Below are 18781 nucleotides of genomic sequence, written 5' to 3' on the forward strand. Positions count from 1 at the left end.
CACTAAATGCAGTGACCTTGCAGGAACAATCCATACAACAACTAAAAGGAAAGATAATGTATGTAGGCTCTATCACATACTGTGGCTTATTATTTTAGATCAGTTGTAGACTTTAAGGAAATGTTTAGAAACCATTTATGATCTGTGAATGCTTTATTCATTCTGGACCTAATTATCTCAGTCTCCCATACTGACATAGCTCTTTTCAAAAAAAATTTGGTAGTCGTGTTCATGAGATAAAAATTCCATGATTTCTTTATGCTTTTTTGACTTTATATTCTGCTGCAGTAGAGCATAGACCCTTTCTTCCATAAATACACTATTTTTTATGATCTGCCAGCACTGCAAGTTTAACTGGTTGCATGAAAATGAAATATTTTTGTGTTTTACACATAAGATGTCAAAATATTCTGGAAAGAGAGTTAGCAGATTCAGAGATTAAGTTTGGAGAAGCATCGAGTATTTTGGTTGCTTACTTGCACTTTAGCTCAACATTTGCAAACCTTTTTGGTCTGGAAATCCAGATGGAAATTTTAATGAGACTTTGAAATGAGATTTACATTGCTCCTTGGTTTCAGTGAGACCAGAAATAAAACCAAGATAGTTTTTTCTTGCAAGGTTTAGTGCTATTCCTTGTAGTCGAAAGGGAAATTGTGAAGAACAAATATAGGAAAAAATATTTAAAAACCCCATACTCCTCTCCCTCAGTTCAAAGATGTAAATAAGCCTGGTTACACTGGCAATCAAATAAAAGTTCAGATAATTTTTAATTATAATTGAAGTCTGAAAAAAAAAAAACCTCAAAGAGGATTTGTGAATGCTGGTAACAATAAAACCATGTTTTGATCAGTAAGCTATGCAGGTATGACTGCCAGCACTATGGGGAGAAGACATGCACAACATATTCCTTTCCTGACTCGAAGAACTTGCCTTTGCATGTTTCTAAATTTAAAAATGTAGCCAGATCTGGTAAAGACAGATTTTCCACATATGTCAAATAGATAGGTATTTTAGTGTATGAACCAGTACTAGTGTTACTTGGAGAAAAATGCCTCAGCCATATTTCTTGTCTTATTCTTGATTATGGGTATGCAGTTTTATTTATCCAGACAATGGCTCTACTTATGAAGTAAAACCCCTGTTCCTCCTTTAATTTTTCAGGTTTAGATGTGTTTGAAGTCTGCCCAAAGGCTTTAGAAACTGAAATACTTCTAACATACACACATATTCAATTAAAAATCGGCGTACAAGAGTATAAATTATAAGGCATTTCGGTGCTTCTGAAGGATCACGGTGAGGAAGGAAGTTAGCTAAAGAAAGCAGACAACAAGTAATTTGGAGTAGTCACCATTATGAATATAAAAGATAAAAAGGGAAGTAAAACACTGAAATAAGAACTTGGATTCCCATTTGTTTGCTTTTTTTAGTGATAAGATCCAAGTTGAAGTCACAAGTCAATGCATGCCATTATCACCAATATCATCAGTCTCTGAAGCAACCACCCATGACTTGGATGATCTGACAGCTGGAAGGCAAAAAAAAAAACCCTAACACACCCGACCCCCCACTCCCCCCAGGATTAAAGGATTCAACTTGACCAATAATTAAGGTTCTTGGAGCACTGACTTACTACAATGTGCTGCAGCACTATGGAAGTCAGCTAAGAATACAGTGAGGTTATTTTGCTATATGCAGTCATTTAGACAATCCCAAACTTTACACTAATACTGATTAGCCTAATGCAAAGTCCAGTGAAGTTTTCAAGGAGAAAAGGACATATTTCAGAAGGCAATGAATCATACCTCAGTCCTCAGAAAGGTCCCAGTTTAACAGACCAAAAAATGAAAGTTGTTTTTTATTATTCTTTGACAGTGTCAGCACAGACAGCTGGCATTTCTTTTATTTCCACACAGGCATACAGCCTTTACTTTAATAACATTGTAGCAAAGTTAAATTTTTCTCCATACATCATTTGCCAAAATGCTAGATGTGCCAATAAAGTGCTAATCTTAAATGTATTTTTGTGTATTAACATTAAGATTGGGACAAAGGCCATATACCTGTTATGATATAGCAAAATTAATAACGGATGACAAGTTAGAATTAATTTTTATGTCTTCAACAGCCCATTAATGTGGGTACCTGCAAACTTCTTGATTCATTAGTCTGATTAATGATAGAAGTTTATACATTAGATTCTCATGGTGATAGTTCCTACACAAGTGTTCAGAGAGAAGAAAACAAATAGTATCTATACTTCATTATGTCTATTCAGTGTTCTTTAATCACACACTTTTTTTTTTACACAACATATGTATTTCATACATATTTTTAAGGACTTAAGGTTCTTAAAGTTTTATGTCTTTTATTCTTCCTAAAATCAATAGATCTCTCAGGGGGTTAAATGTTGTAAGGATGATTCTATGACTGTTATCTTTCCTACGACACATGATAGAAGGTATTGGAGGTAGAAAGAAATCAGATTAAGGTGCATAGCTTATTGTCCATAGGTGTACTGAGTAAAATCTTTGTCAGTAGGTGTGGCAATAAAACTAGTTCTGATGGTGAATTTTCTAAATAGTCAATTTTTTAATATTCTTACTACCCTGAGTGTTTAGCTCTATAGAATCCAGGTACTGTTTGGAGTACCATAGCAAATATATATTTTTGTTATTCACTGGTTGAACTTTTCAAAAAAGTTCAAAGGCTGAACTTTCCTCTGCCTCCACATTCAAAATCTTTTTAGAGTGGTTTGAGCAACCTGCTGTAGTAGAAGTTCTCTCTGCCCTTGGCAGGGTGGTTGGAACTAGATGATCTTTGAGGTTCTTTCCACTCAAACCATTCTATGATACAGTAATATCAAATACATATGGTACATATTTTTCTATTTTATTAGGCACACAAAAATAGTAATGGAACAATAAATGGAAAGGTTGGCTGCATGCAGCTTTCTATAATAAAGAGGAAACAGGCATATATAAATAGGGCTCTAGATGCATTAAAAATTGTGCTAAGGAGGTAGAATCTAATATAGATGGTTTTGTAATTAACATATGATAGCTTTAAAAGCTACTTGAGAGTCACTTACTGTTTACTGTCCCTCTGTGTGTTTCTTTAAGAAGCAGCCATTAGAAAAAGTTATAGTGATTGCCTCAGCGCTCATGCCCTCTAATGAAATATTAAATTCTGAATGCTCCTGGCTTGTCTTGTGGGGAGTAGGAACAGAGGGTATTCTTGGTGCCTCTGCAATAAGGTTGAAATCTGTATAGAAATTGTGTCCAGTTGGAACTGGGAGCCCACATAAGGCATGTCTAGGTCCAGCTTACCTGTCTAGTGGTTATTATCAAGCTAGACATAATCCACAGAATCTGACTTGTATTCAATTATACTTTTATGTATTGAAATTAAAGGAGAAGATACTGAGAAATCTCCTATATTCATACAAAGTACTCTAGAAATATAAAGGCCAGTTCTTTATATAAAGGTTGGTACTATTGCATTAATGTGTAAGGCTCTTTTTTTTTCTTTTCTTGTTAGTTTTCTCAATCCATAACCATGACATTTTTTTTTAATTTTTTCTTAACATATCTGGTTTGATTGCTTAAGAAAAGTGAAAAATATCCAGCCATAAAGGTGGCAGGGACTAAATATTTTCTCTCTTTCATATATTTAAATGCATCAAAGAACTTGTCTTACTCTGCCTGTCATGGTAACAAGCTTGCTCAGATGCTGAACACATTTGGAGCTGGCCAATACATGTCAAGAAGACCTCAAGGGTGTAGCAAGGCTTGTTCTAGGAAAGCATCAGTAGATAAATGTGTGATCTGTTAGCAAGCACATTCATGCCAAATTCTGACCACTTGGCATGAGAAATTCCCTTGCAATTTCTCCAAAGTAAGTTGGCTTGATTGTCTTCAGGTTCTACCTGATAAAATTCCATTTTGTCTCTCTGAACCCTACTTGCAATAATGATATCATAAGTTTTCCTTACTTCTTGTTCTCTGTCATCTTATGTCATGTCATGTTAAAGCAACCTTCTTTTTCTAGGAATATTTCAACGTGAGAAGCAACAAAAAAGATAGAACCTCAGAAAACTAGGAAATACATATAGTGCTGTCCTTTGGGCATAAAAAGAGATAGGAAATGCAAAATAATACTTCAGTGAAGAGAATTATTACAATATAAAGTATTATTATTGTAAGTGGAATTTTAAAGGTTTCTTTGTTAGAATTGGATAAGATTGTATATGGAACATAAATAGACAGTATTTCTGTTACAACAGTTCAAAGACTGACAGATGTAGATACATGACAAAGCAGCTCTACTTCTGGAAAATATTCTTGTCTCACTTTTGTATGTAGGATCCAGGTATGATGATTCTTTCCTTTTGCTAAAAATATACTCAGGAATTTCTTTTAATTAAATTATGTAAATTTCTGTGGTAAATTACTGAATCTGGCAAAGTGATGTATTTGTCTCCTGGCAGATCCAGAGTGTTGCTTTGTCATCATCTGCACCACAGAACCATGTAAAGCAACTCTTCAGTGCTGCCAGGATGTGTTCAGCTATGTCTGGTGATGTGCTCTCTGTGTTGCACCACAGAGCATTTGGGTATGCACAGTCCATTTGTACAATGCATGTTAATCAGTGAGGATTTATAGACAGGTCAAAGAAATATGTAATATATTCTAGTTCTCCTGGCTCAGCATAAAGGCCTTGTCAGAATTTTTGAAATCTCCCTAAAATTCATCCATATTTTGGTATATTGTGGTTTTAAAATCACTGAGTATGCTTTATAAATTATTTATTTTACCTACTAATTTTGCTTCTCTTGATCTAATTGAAAAACATTTATTGGGTTGAAAGGTGATAAAGTTGTGCCATAATACAGTTATAGTCTCAAATCAGGAAGGAATAAATTATTTCAGAAATAATCATTTTTGCAACATGAAAGTTTATATATTTTAAGACTAATATTCAAACTGAATCATACAGAAAGCTTGTAAATTACTGATTAGCATTTAAAAAGTGTATCTTATTTTTGAAATGAGATATTCCTTTCCTACCCTCCAGTCAAACAGCAGAATGCTGTTCCAGACCTGCAAAATTACTTTATAAAACCAATTCCTTTGAAGTACAGAAAAACAGAGGCTTGGTCTGTTTGCTCGGCTTTGTAAAACCAGTGGCATCAGGCTCCTGAAGAAAATTGGAGACTTTTGTTTTCAACTGAGCTTAAAGTTTCAAAGAGCAGGTTATATTTTTTTATGTAACAGAATCTCATAAATTTATTGTGTACAAGGTCAGGCACAAATCAGTTCTATTTTGCACAGGCAAATTCTGAAGTCTCTGGATGTCATCAATGGCTGACACTCTAGAAGCAGAATACAATGTGCTCTCACGTGAGGTGTAGAACAGAATTCTCTGTTTACAGCAGCCATGTGCTTAATATCTTCTGTGTATTAGTTTAATGATAATATAAGCCCGTAACTAATAGATAATATCCCACTACAACATCCCACAACCTACCTCAGATACATGAAGTTTACACAGTATCTCAGAAATCCAGACCCAGTCAGTGCCCAGACCCTTTCATAGGGTAGTTTGAGGACAGATTATCTGCAGCACTCTTAATGTGCTCTTATTGTGGCTGCATCTGCATTTTGAGACAGAGAAGCTCTATGCTGCTGAAGTCCTGGGCCTTGGACCCTGATACACAACAGGGTGCTACAGGGTAGTGAGCCCCTGGCCTGAAGCACCACAGCATGGGCAGTTTTGTTCAACATCTGAACACCTCATGGAAGTTAACTCACAAACAGGAATGTAAACATTTAAACTCAAGTATCATATTAATATCAAGCAAGTGATCCTTGTATGAAAGTTATATAAAAGTATTTTTACCTGTCATTTCCAGGACTTTGGGAAAAAAATTATTCCAGAATCGACACTGCTGAGCATGTAATTTTGTCATTATCTCTGACGTGTCAGTATTTAATGTCAAATATTTTTGTTCAGTACTAGTGAAGACTGGCCACCTTGTTCCATTTATCAGGGTCCCATTTGGAGTTCTAAATGAGAAAAGAAACATTTCATTTGGAATAAGAAATTACCTCAGCACATCAATAAAGCATTATGTTTTTGTTGTTTTTTTTTATCTAACACTTATTTCACCCCATGTCATGGTTTGAGCATGTTTTGAGGGTGTTTTTGTTCAAGGTTTTTTCCAGCCAGGTGGAGGAGGGGAGTCCGGGAGGAAGGAGAGACAGGACACCTGACCCAGACTAGGCAATGAGGTATTCCATACCATAGCATGTGATGCCCAGGATGCATACTGGGAAAGAGAAGGCTGGAGAGGTAGAGCTCTGGAGGAAAATGGAGGAGGGAGCACATGGTGCTCGGCCAGGCAGGGTGGAGTGAGTTATGGGTTGGTGGCTGGTGGGGTGTTGTATTCTTTTCACTTGTTGTTTGCTGTATCATTATTATTTGTAGTAGTAAATGGCAGTAGGGGTTTTGTGTTATGTCTTAGCAATTAAACCGTTCTTATCTCAATCCGTGGGGGCTACATTCTTTGGATTCTCCTTCCTAACTCTCCGGGAGTTGGGGGACTTGGTTTAAACCACGACACCCCAGTATGTCACTTTAGAATTACTGAAGTATACTTTTGTAAGTAATGGGAACAAAAGGAAGGTAAATGTGATTTAACTTCATTTGAAAAAAAAATTTGATTACCCTTTTGGGCTGTTTTGTTAAGGGGAAAAAGCTAATAAATAACCGTATACAAACTACATTTGGCAAATCTGAAGATTCTCACGGAAGCTGTAAATTACTATAGATAACTTGAAAAAATACCAACCAAGCAGTCTGAGAGGTTGAGTGTTTATGTTTTGTTTGAATGTTGCTTATCCCTTCAGACAGACAAATAGATTGGACTAAATAGCTCAGATAAAAATGCAAGTAAAGGCACATATAATGCCTAAACTTCGGGTGAGAGCTCTATTGGGAGAGAAAACAATTATTCCTCACTAAGAAGAAGCTTCCTCCTTGAAGTAAGTTGAGCCCTGTAAGCCAAGTGCCGAACAAGTACAATCTCAAATCTTTTAGAAACTGGGAAGAGGTACTGAGTGCTTGGCCCTTTAAAAAGCAAGCTCTGCAGTTTAAAGTATCACAGCTGTTAGTTTTATAATAGTTGTGATAAATATTTGCAATACAACAGAATTCATAAGGCTCTATAGACAGGCATTCAATTTTTCACCACCATAGAGGACTATACATAGTATCTATATGACTAGAAAGAAAAAAGTGACTGGTTTAAGTATGCAGAACAAATGGGGAGCATAGCATTAGGGAACAAATGAGAAAGTATTATTTTCAGAAAAAAAAAAGTAGTAGATTTACACTTTAAATAGTCACAAATCAACATTAGCTCAGAAGAGGTTAAGAATACAAATTAAAGAAGTTATTGCAGTATAATCAGAAGAACTGTTTTGTTTTGTTTTTTTTTTTTTCCTAGAAGCTGTTATCAAGGAATCTGGGGCTTAGGGCAGAACAACAGTATTTGATGATTCTTAGTGGGATAAATTAAGAACACTATTAGCTATGTTAATTTGGTTATCTCTATTTTTTTTCACCTGGACTCTTCCCAAAGGCAGTGGACAGAGAGAAGTCCAGGGTGTGAGGATCTCACTTGAGTTCTGCTTGCCAGAAGTGGGAATAAAGTACTGGATGTAGGTGGAAACAGATTCAGCTTCTCAGGTAATACCTATATTTCTTAGTTTATTCAGAATGAATCAAGTTTTCAGCCCATGTTTTAATACTCTGGAGTCTTTGGCAATTGGCTGCCTATAGAAATGGTATTAGAGTAAGAGATTTAGCACGTCATTTCCTGAATTGCTCACTTCTTTACTGATTTTTCTTTACTAATTCAGCTCTGATTAACCTATAGCACCCTTTTTATCTGCACATCTATCTGTGGCTCATGAGAATTATGACTTAAGCAGAGCTGACTTGCACTTCAGTTCAAGATCAGAACACTAATGGTGCTGTCAGTATTCATTTAACAGCTTTTGTGCTATGAAATAAATCATGGCATTCCACATTATAATTTACAAGTGTGGGGGGATTACACGATGGCTACAGGTGTATTTTACTAAAAATGATGGAAAGAACTGTCAGGTGAGCACAGCATTTTGAAATACATGAACCTGCTGATTATGATATTCTCTCTGCTTACTGTTCAAAGAAGTGTCCAGCAATTTCCTTCTTAGCTCCATTGCTGAAAATTTATTTCCCCGAGTTAAAAAGAAGCTCCTATTTACAGCAAAACAGAGATCACAGGAGTGTAATCTTGAATAGGTAAGAAGTTGTTACAACTATAACCTTGTTCTGTCACAGTTACTGTTCATTATATTTTACTGATTAGTTCATGACGAGAACTGCAGAAAGTTATAAAATTTCCTGTTCTTTACACCAAACTCAAAGCTTAATAATATTCATAGGGAAAAATAAAAGAATTGTGATAATATCCTTAATGAACAGAAAGGAATTCAATACACTGCTCAAACTTGTCTCTTTCCTTCTATGTTTGTAGGAACAGTCTTTGCTGATAGATACACGAACTTGCTTCTACTGAAACAAAGCTCAATTTCTATGGAAGCCTCAATTTTGTCATCTTTATCAATTCCTCAGACCTCTGTTCTTTTATCTTCTGGTGCTAATCAATCATCCCCTCTTCAGTACATTCCAGTTTTGCCCACCTCAGTGCTGTCAATGGTTCATCAAGGTGCATTCTGAAAGGGCTTGGGACATGAAACTTCATGACAGAACTCTATCATGTGCATCTGCCTTGCCAAACATTAATCACCTTTCTTAGACTTCTGTCCATATCTGTAAACTTTAGTTAGGGAAAACCTTCATTTTGTTTGGAGAAAATGTGAGCTTTTTCACTGAATTTTTAAAAAATAGCTAGCTCTTCTATGTACTTTTTTAATATTTGCAGGAGTAAGTCTTATGGCAATTAAGAAATACAATTATTTGAGTTGTTCCCAGAGCAGAAATGCAAGAGAGGGCAAGAAAAAACAGACAAAATGAAACCATAACAAAAAACCCCCACTTGTGTTTAAGCATTGGTGTAAACAGGATTTGTTTTGTTATTTCAGGTAATTTGGTGGGGTTTTTTTGCATATACCCCAAAGGTATAGGCTGAACTCTCTCTACTCTGTGATAGTGGTACAGCAGCTCATTTATAGTTAATTATTTCATTAATATATGCCTTTAAGGCTGCCAAACTTATTTTCTCATTAATTTGAAAAACAGATTATCTTTGTGGGTTAAGTCTCCAGTAAAGCTGCTCTCATGTTTGACCTTTATACATATACATGCTCTCACTGAAGTTCACGAGCCTTAGTTAATCTTGTGCTCAGTGGAAATTGCTTAGCATTACCCACTAAGATCAGGTTCTTCTCTCTTTGGGTATTGTATGTCAATAACTGTCAATAACATATTCTCAAGACTCATAGTACATATACTAGATTTGACATAGGAGTGAAGAGGGTTTTAGAGGAACTTATTCACTGATCATTTACTGCTATTCTTCAACAACTTTAGAAAGAGAAAATTAATTTGGTTCAGATGGAAAATGCAACAACCTGAACACAGTTCTGTTAATCATAATAAGCATACCTACATTACCATTCTCATTAATATAATCAATATAACCTGAAATAACAATAGTTCCCTGCACATTTATCAATATTCACATAACATTATTTTTACATGTGGTTTATCGTGCACATACACAAAAAATGTAATTAATCTAACATTTTATGGCAAGCATTCACAATATAAAGTACCTGTAACCAGTTCACTTTATATTTGTAAATGAGCTCTGAATAATTTTCACTCTTCTGTGGTATAGCCACTTAACAGAGAGGTTCATTTCCTAAGTCTCCTGGAAATGGCTTTAGGCTGTTTTAGGATTTACCTTCCTAATGAGTGTTGTAAATGCTAATTGTACCCCACACCGGTTTAGATTGTCCTAAGCTTTCACTTTGTTCCTATTTAGTTGCTCTGCTTGTAAATGGATGAGGTTAACATGTTGTGTGTTTTTCTAGAGGAAAAGAAAAACAAAATCCACATCATTTTAGCTGTCTAACACAAATGAATTATACCAGCCCAAACTCACTAAGAGATTCAGAGGCTGAAACACAATTTTAGCTTCAGTCCCTGGTAGCCCCTTCCACCAGACGGACAAATATTTGTTCTGCCTGGTTGAAGCTGGTCATACAGATATTGCTCCCTGAGAGGAAGCATGCACTAATATCACCTGAGCAGTGTGTTATTGCTTAATTGTCTCTTCAGTTGCAGCTGGCTTCCCTCTGACTTGCTCTGAGAAAAGATCAGCAAACGTGTTTGCCTATGATTCACTCAGTAGAGGATTTCCTATCCTGCCCATTGTGCAGAGCAGCAGGAAGGTGGCCTCTCTGTGCACAGCCAGCCTCCCTTCTTCTCTCAGCAGGGTAGCAACAACCCTATGAGCCCCAGCCACCAAGTATGCTGTAAGGCAATTTCTCAGTGTCTCCTGCAGGTTATCATCAGACTGGCATTCTGCTGGTGTGTGTTCCATTAGCTGAACAGGTTGCCCACTGAGATTAATGAATAGTTATGATAATGGCACTGCACCTTCTGTTTCCCCCATGCAGTAAGAATTAAAATCATATGGAGACCTGCTCCTCCTAGGTGTGACTTTGTTGATTTCACACAGGAAGTAAACAGTGATGCTTGTTTCCAGTTTGCTCTCTTTTCCTTTTAACAGCTGGTTTAAAGGCAGGAGAGAGTGAATGTGAATAATTTTTACTGTCTTTCATGATTCCTTGTAGCTTACAAGCAGTACTGGCAATCAGCTATTTTTCATAGGATGGTGTTTTACAGTGTGTTAGTTACCATGGGCACAACATAGCAGAGAGGAGGAATGGCCTTAGAACACATGGAACAGCAGCAGTAACCCCATCTCTCATTTGTTTTCTACAGCTGCATTACAAAACCTTTAAGAATTACAGAAACAACTCAGCATCAAATAAGAAGCATGCAGTAAATGTTTCACCCCAGGGGTAGCTGTGGTAGTGATGGACAGTACTGCTTGTGTCTACACTGCAAACAAAGCGAGGTGCCGAAGCTCATGCAGTTGTACCCCAGGTCACTTCAGAGCAGCCATGCAAAAGGCTGCCAGCAGCACAGTGTGGTGTCAAGCTTTGCAAACACTCATGCAGCAGGCCAGCACAGATAAAAAATCTGATAAGAGTGAATGTAATTAAGATGCCTTGAGTTTGTGCTTGTTGAAGTATGAAATTAACTGCTTTTTCAGTGGTATTGTAAATTTTGGTTGTGTTGTCTCCTGTATATGTTTTCTGCCAGGTGAAAAGGAATAAGCACAGGGCAGAGAAATCCAAGGTCTGGGAAAAATGAGCAAAAGAATGAGAAGGCATCAACTGTGCTATCATATCAACAGCTGATCTCGATGAGTAAGGGGTTGGAAGCAGAGTTATGTGGTTTACAAGAGAAACAAAGATGCCAACCTAACAACCAATACCACAGACTAAGCTGTCACTACACCACAAGTAAACATGCCTGCTTGCTTAATGATAGGATGGCTAGGGCTCCTGAATAACATCATGTGATGGGTGCCTGTCAAAGTTCTGGACTCTTAACTGTTTGCTTCTCCAAGGGATGGATTATGCCAGCCTTTTTTCTTCTTTCTGCAGTACAGCCAAAGCTCAAGTCCCTCTTGTTGATGCCTCAATCAATAAGCAATCCTGTTGACTTCAGAGGAGTCACAAAGGGGATATCATATGCTGTTAGGAAAGGCCACAGGATTTTTATCTTAAAAATTTATTTTTGTTTTACAATTGCTTTATTAGCTAGCAGTTGTGTCATGTAGAACACCATTAATCATGCTGGCACTAGACAACACACCAGATCAAAATATATTTATCTAATCCAAATAGACAAACTTCCCCATTTCCCCCCTCACCTCCTCTCCCTCCACCCCCACCCACCTCCCTGACCCCCCACAGAGTGGAAGAAATCACTGTTGTTTCCCTCTTTTCCACTTGGACAGAAGGGCACTCCTAATTAGAAAGTGAGCACCAGGCACACCTGTGCTGCCTCAGCCCTCCTAGTGCTCCTTATATGTGATACTGTATAAAAAGTTATCTTGCTAGTTTTCATTTGAGACAGTTCTTCAGATTATTCCTTAATATCAGCTAATCACATCCTATCTATTGAACTGATGGACCCTCTGGACAAATACACTGCCACACTAATATTTTTTTTTTGTTGTTTTAATATTCTGTTTTAGACTAATGGGAAAGACAGCAGCTATCTAATCTATCAGGTGAAAAGGGTGAGTGGTGCCATTTATAATAACCAAGCTCTAAAAAACTACCATACCAAAGGGTGACAATTCAGACAGGGATACTGTCAGCCTGTGCAATGCTGGGTGATTGGAAAGCATCCATGGTTATCTGTTTCGTAAACTAAGCAGCCTTGCAGAATCAGTATTCTCAAAGTTTCAGGCCTGTGCTCCCATGGCACTATTAAGAACTGGGGAACTTAAAAAACAAAACAACCACCCCTCTACCTCATTGTTTGTTTTATTGGAATCTAATTTTTGTGAGAAAACAGTAACCAGTTTCTGAAAATCTGTAATAATTAAACCTTTCTCATTTACTTGTTCCTTAATAAGATGCAAAGATCATTCGTTTTAATTCTGTGACATTCGAGCCTTACTCAGATGCCTACTGTAATAAATGACTGAATACTACAAATCTGAGGTAGGTTGCAGACCTCAATCCTTCAAATTACTTTTCATAAGTAGCTGTTTATGAGTTCATTATATTCCACTGTGCTTAGTTCTTGCTTTCAGATCACACATGACTTCATAGTCTAGTGACTATAAAGTGCCCCTGAGCCATAGCAAAAGGAAACTACTTTGCAAGTTATATCATAGGTAAATATTATTTCTTCTGCTGATCCCTGAAGAAACATGAAGGATCCAACTGGCATGCTTTTAACTGGCAGAAACTGGAGAAGGAATTTGGAGCTAAGCTTTCTTACACCTTCACAGGCTAAATAAAGCTCAGGATATTCCTTCCAGATTCCTGTTTGGTGACAGAAGTTGTGTGTTTAAATGTCTTAAAGGGTAAACTATTGTGGTATGTACTATTACAACCGATACCAGTTTCAGGAAATGAAGCAACAAGCTATTGCTTCTTTTTTTGTCTTCTTGTGTTCTGCTCAAAACAGCCTCATGAAGCACCCATAAAGTTGAAATTATTCTTGCTTGTGCATGTCTTGGTACTTATTTGTGAATTCCTGTTATATATAAAGGATTGACAAAGTAGGTCTTAATGTATTTGTCATAAATAATGCAGTATTTGAGCAATTTAGATCCAGAGTGTTCTCCCTTAGTTCTTTGGATATGCTTGCAGTGCATGTAGGAGCTCAGTGCCTCAAATCCCTGGCTCCTGGATTGGGATTTGCTCTGGTAACAGGAGTAATAATGAGCCAGGTCTGCCAAGCCAAAGCTAATGAGCCCGTCAGGCCATGGCTGTTTATATCTAACCTCCTGGGCCTGCGCTGCCACTCCTGCATGTAGGTCTCCTCCACTTTGTGGATGTTCCAGCAAAGCATGGTGCTATTTCAGGAACCCCTATCCCAAACTCCACTATCTTTGTAGCATGTGATGAGATGTAATTATCCTACAGGATCTGGAAGAGCAGTCCCAGCATTCTAAGAGTCACTAGAAAATTCAAAGTGAGTTAAAGTGTCCTTTCCTGAGCAATTGGTAAAGTTAAACATGACCAGACCATTCTTTAAATTTATCTCTCATTAACGCTGAGGATCCACATTGATTGAAATAACAACATTGTCCCATTGTGCCCTGGATCCCTCTGATTGAAAACTGTCAGACTTGTGTCTCAGCAAATCCATACTATAGTCCTAAAACCCTGACAGTCAGAGACCCCTCAATAACTCAGATAATACATCTCAAATATGTGCATGTTCTGCACAATTTTGAAGAGGGTGTGAAGAAGAGACTAAGACCATGATGAATCTCACAGCTTCCTCATCACAGAACATCATTTCTGGCCAAAGAAAAGAAAGAAAACTCTGAAAATGGAAAGAGTCTGTGATGCTGCAGATTGTTACAATGAGAAGAGTGATTGGCAAGAGGAAGATAAAAATAATAATAAAACTCCAAAACACCTTAGTGAATAATCTTCAACCTAATGGTATAGCTTCAAGAAGACAAAAGATTTGAAGTTGAATTGAGTTCAGGGAAATGGATGAAATTTTTATGTTAATGAGATAATTTTAAACCACCAAAATGTTTTATCCTGTCTTAAAAAATACTGATCATCCAGTGTGATGCTTATGTCATGCTAAGATGAATATAACAAATGTCTGATATACCTACAATATATAGTAGTGATCATTTACACATTTAGATTTTGTATTATGATAAAGCAGTAAAGAACTTTTAAAATGTTTTTTTTTTTTCTTTCTGCTTAACATGCCTTGCATCTGATGAATTATTTTGCATAGTGTTTGAAGACCAGTCCAGCACCTTTTTGGGTGAGTCAACTTACTAGTTAGGAGGTGATCCACATGCAAACAAATGGTACAGATTATTGACTTCAAAAGCTTTGGATCAGGTCCCAGCTGGAGAAATACCTGTAGCTGTTTACAAAAGAAGCTTCTGTCCTCCTGGACAGAATTCACAGTGATGATTTCACACCTTCTCCAGGACTCCAGCTTCTGATTCTGTGAATATTCACAGTTCATATTTATGCCACTTTTGAATACACATGAAAGGCAGTACTATGACTTAGTCCTTCTTTATTCTAAAGGAACATTTTTTCCCTCCTCCCCCCTTTTTTTATGATGTTCCAATAAAGTATTTTGTAAGGTCCTTATGTAAGTTTCTTACAGCACAAATTTTAGCTTTCAAAACCTGCTTTTCAAAGCTGTAGGTTTTTTTTTTATTGAATTTTGGGTTTTTTTCTTCATTCTTAGCTGCAGCAAGAAATCAAATGATACTATAGTTTTCAGTCTCACTTGTAGAGGTTGAAGAGGGCTATTTGTAAATGGAAGAAGGTGCTGAACCCTACTGGGACCTTGAAGGAGGAAGTCACTTCCATAGAAGGTAAATAAAAGAGTAAGTAGACAGGAAGGCACATGGCACTAGCCCTTTTACTCATCCTCTGAAACTGTTTTATCTTTTCTACAACCTTACCTCTCTTGACCTGGAAAAACGTAAACTTACATAGAGTCTTAACCAGAATTGCTCCCTGGGACAAACCTAAAGAGTGTGTGTAAAAGGAGAGAAAAATGTTTTTATTGCTGTGGAACTATTAATACTGTGTTTTAAGTTCCCACTGGCTTTGGTAAAATTTGTCAGCCCTGTTGGTCATGAGAAAGAGTGAATACCATGCTCATATGTATATGGTTGCTGTTTCCATCTCTTGCTTTCTCTCCATTAATAGTTCTTCCCAGACACTCAGAAATTGTTAGATAAATGGATTCAATGTTTTCCTTTTCTCTAGAGAACAAATCTTCAATACAGACTGTGTAGTGGATACCATTCTAGGACATAATGTTTGAGATTTGTTTTCAATTGTAATTGCCCTAATAATGATTTCTCTTCAAGATGGATGCTTCACATAGCCCTGCATCAAATAAAATAATCTAGATCTATTGTGTCCAGATAGACTTCATCATAGTAGCACTTTTTTTTTTGATATTTTCCACTACTGCCACTGTTTTATTTCTGTAAACAGTAGGAAGAGCATGAGTCACAAACTTCAACTACAACTACCATATAGTCTAGGCCAAATGCAGCAGTCTTCTAAATGAAACTATTAGGTAGGTTTCAGTAGTGTGCCTATATGTTATTGATTCACCTCAAACAGAAACACTGGTACTTCATGATGGAGAATGTAAATAAGATGATATTGTGTCTGTAACTCCCCCCGAAAGATCTTTAAAATAAAATAAAAATATTAAGTTATTTTCTTATCTCTGTTATTAATTCATTGTAGGTTTGAATTTTAGAAGTGGAAGTTGCACGTACCTTTCTTTGATAAACAAATTCAAATTATATCCCAGCATTAATAACATTATCTGAATCTGATTTGGATTACAACAAGAAGATGATCTCCAAATACCAGAAATTTGGACTGAGACTCATGAAATGCATGTTCTTAAGAAGAATAATATGTAAAGAGGAAAGGATATCTGAACATATACAAAGTAATTCTCTTCAAAACTGAAGGGGCTTTTGTGGAAATTAGAATATGCAGAGTACTTCAAAACTAAGGAAAAAAAAAAACAACTCAACTGCTAAACCTCTCAGAATTTCCAGCTGTATAGAAAATTCATTTGGAGGTTACTCCTCGAGAAAACATGGTGAATAACATATACGAGGGACAGATATTTAAAACTTAATTAGTTAAAGTAAGAATTGCAGTATTTGAACAGCAGCAGCTGAAAAAGGATCTCTGTGGTGTAAACTTGAGGCAACACTCTTTAGTTTGTATGATATGAAATTTTGTCATGTTCCCTCAAGGAAAGGTAGAGAACACAGATGGCAGCCAGAGATGTCTGCAAAAGCAGACAATGGCAACTTTTAATTTTACATCTGTGCTAGCACATAATGGTGTAACATCACTAATCAGCATGAAATGCCTGATTTCTACTTATGCAGCTTCTAGATTTGTGGGGACAGAATCTCACAGATCCTGTGACTAAATTGCTAACTACATTTACCCACAACTGCCTTCTCTTGCAGCTGATTGAAAAAAAAAATAAACACCATATTGAGCTACCTTCAAAAATATGGTGTTAAGTAACCTCTATTGCTCCTCATTTCCTCTTTTCTCCCCTTTGCCACTTCCCTGAAACAAGCCAATCTCTTGTGCTGGGGAGTAAATTAAAATGTGTACCAAAAGGTTTCCATTCTTCATGTGAAATTTCTCACTAGGACTTCAGATTAGTGCTCCAGAACCATCTGGAAAAATGGGGTTTGTAGACCTTTTAAACTTCAATTTCTGCCTTTTGATGCTGAAACAAGGACTAAGCTGCAGAAAAGCAGCACAAAAGAGTGGCCTAAAAAGAGACTCAACCATGGGTTACCCTTAATTAGAATTTCACAGTGACCTTTGCAACCATGTATTTACATGCCTGCAAAAGTTATGATGTTGGGAAAGTAATCCTTAATCCTAGATTATCTCTGGCCAGAGAGATATAGCTGCCAAATGCAGCTCTCTAGTTATTGATTTGTTCCATGATGCACTATTTCCAAATAGATTCCTAAAAAAGATGAGTCCATTACTGCTTTTGAATATAACAATACGTGTGGACTCTAGAAAAGATGATGAGTCTCTTTTAAGAACTCCAAAACCAAAAATGAAGGTGGAGAAATAGGAGTAGTATTTTTCATTCCTATGATTTCCACAAGCTTTTTCATGGCTCAAATTATTCTCATGAAAGACTGAGCATGAGAATGCATCTGCCCTTTTGGGTCAAAATTAGATTTTTGTTTTTTCCTAAAATTGGAAGTTAAGACTTTCTATATATCTTTTTGTACTTTTAGAAAAATCTGTCATGCTTCATTTATACTTCTTTGTTACTTGCTTCACACCCAGAAATTTTTTATTCTGTATTCTTGACCTGATCCAGTCAAATCACTAGTTAAGATGATAAATTACTTATTCGTGATGAACATGAGATGCCAGAAATAGCAGCCTCAGGGAAAACTTCATCTTGATCCCACTGTTCTGCAGCTTCAGTGCATTCGAAGACATGGTGGGAGATCAGAACCAGGTCTCAGCTGAGTGTCTTTCTGGCCTGTGAACATGGGCTAATCTTAGGAAGAAATACAACTCACAGTAAATTTCTTACCTTGAAATGGCTTAGTCATATGTAAAACTACCCAGTTTCAAAACTGTTAAAAAATTAAAAGTGGTTGGAGCTTTTTACATTTCACCACCCCACCCCTGGTATATTCATTGCTTTCCATACATAGAGTATATAGGTCCCCAGTTCAATGTGGTGTCTGGACTCTATATGAGGCTGTTGTTTTTGTTCTCATCGCTCTGAAACTACTCTCTATAAAAATGTTGTGATAAATTGGTAACAAAAGCACTGAAATTTATTATATGTCTACCAGTGGAACATCAGGGAAAGGCAATAATAACCAGGCAAAGTACTTCAGAGCTTTAGTGGAACAATCAAAGCCTCACAAATTCCCCTAAAATACAGAAGGAAATATTTCAAAGGCTTTACTTTATAGAAAAAGCTGTAAAGATTTGTTTCAGCAGTTGTAAAACTGGCAGTGAGACAAGTTTTGCCATTTTCCTCTTAGCCAAAATATTTTTTCACAAAGCCTTAAAAATATTATCTTTGTATGTTCCACTACATTATTATTTTTCATCTCATCTGATTTGTCTGTCTCTTTGTCACTTTATGTTGTTCATGTCTAAACAATACAGATACCAAATATAATGAATAAAATAATGCAAAAGGCATAGCCAAGCACCCAGTGATTGGGATGCCATACATTTTTTTCATGATAAATAAAACTTCCTCTCACTAGAGTTAGCAGAGCATTCTGCCGCTTATGATTGATAGTACCTGTTAGCGTCACTTACTTTCAAAAGCTTTCTGAAGAATAACAGAAATGCAGCAGAGAAATTAATTTTAAAAGTGTTTAGAAAGAGAAATTTAA

The 18781-nt window shown here is 36.6% G+C and overlaps 1 protein-coding gene across 1 annotated transcript in view; it reads right to left on the reverse strand.

The window, feature by feature from the left end:
- BCHE (butyrylcholinesterase) overlaps window positions 1–18781 on the reverse strand; it is a 29050-nt gene that overhangs the window by 915 nt on the left and 9354 nt on the right. Inside the window, exon 3 of the mRNA XM_005149493.2 lies at window positions 5899–6065. Within this exon, the coding sequence (XP_005149550.1) occupies window positions 5899–6065 (167 nt within the window). The remainder of the gene's footprint in view (window positions 1–5898; window positions 6066–18781) is intronic.

Source organism: Melopsittacus undulatus, chromosome 6 (assembly GCF_012275295.1).
Source record: "Melopsittacus undulatus isolate bMelUnd1 chromosome 6, bMelUnd1.mat.Z, whole genome shotgun sequence".
Classification (NCBI taxonomy): Eukaryota; Metazoa; Chordata; class Aves; order Psittaciformes; family Psittaculidae; genus Melopsittacus; species Melopsittacus undulatus.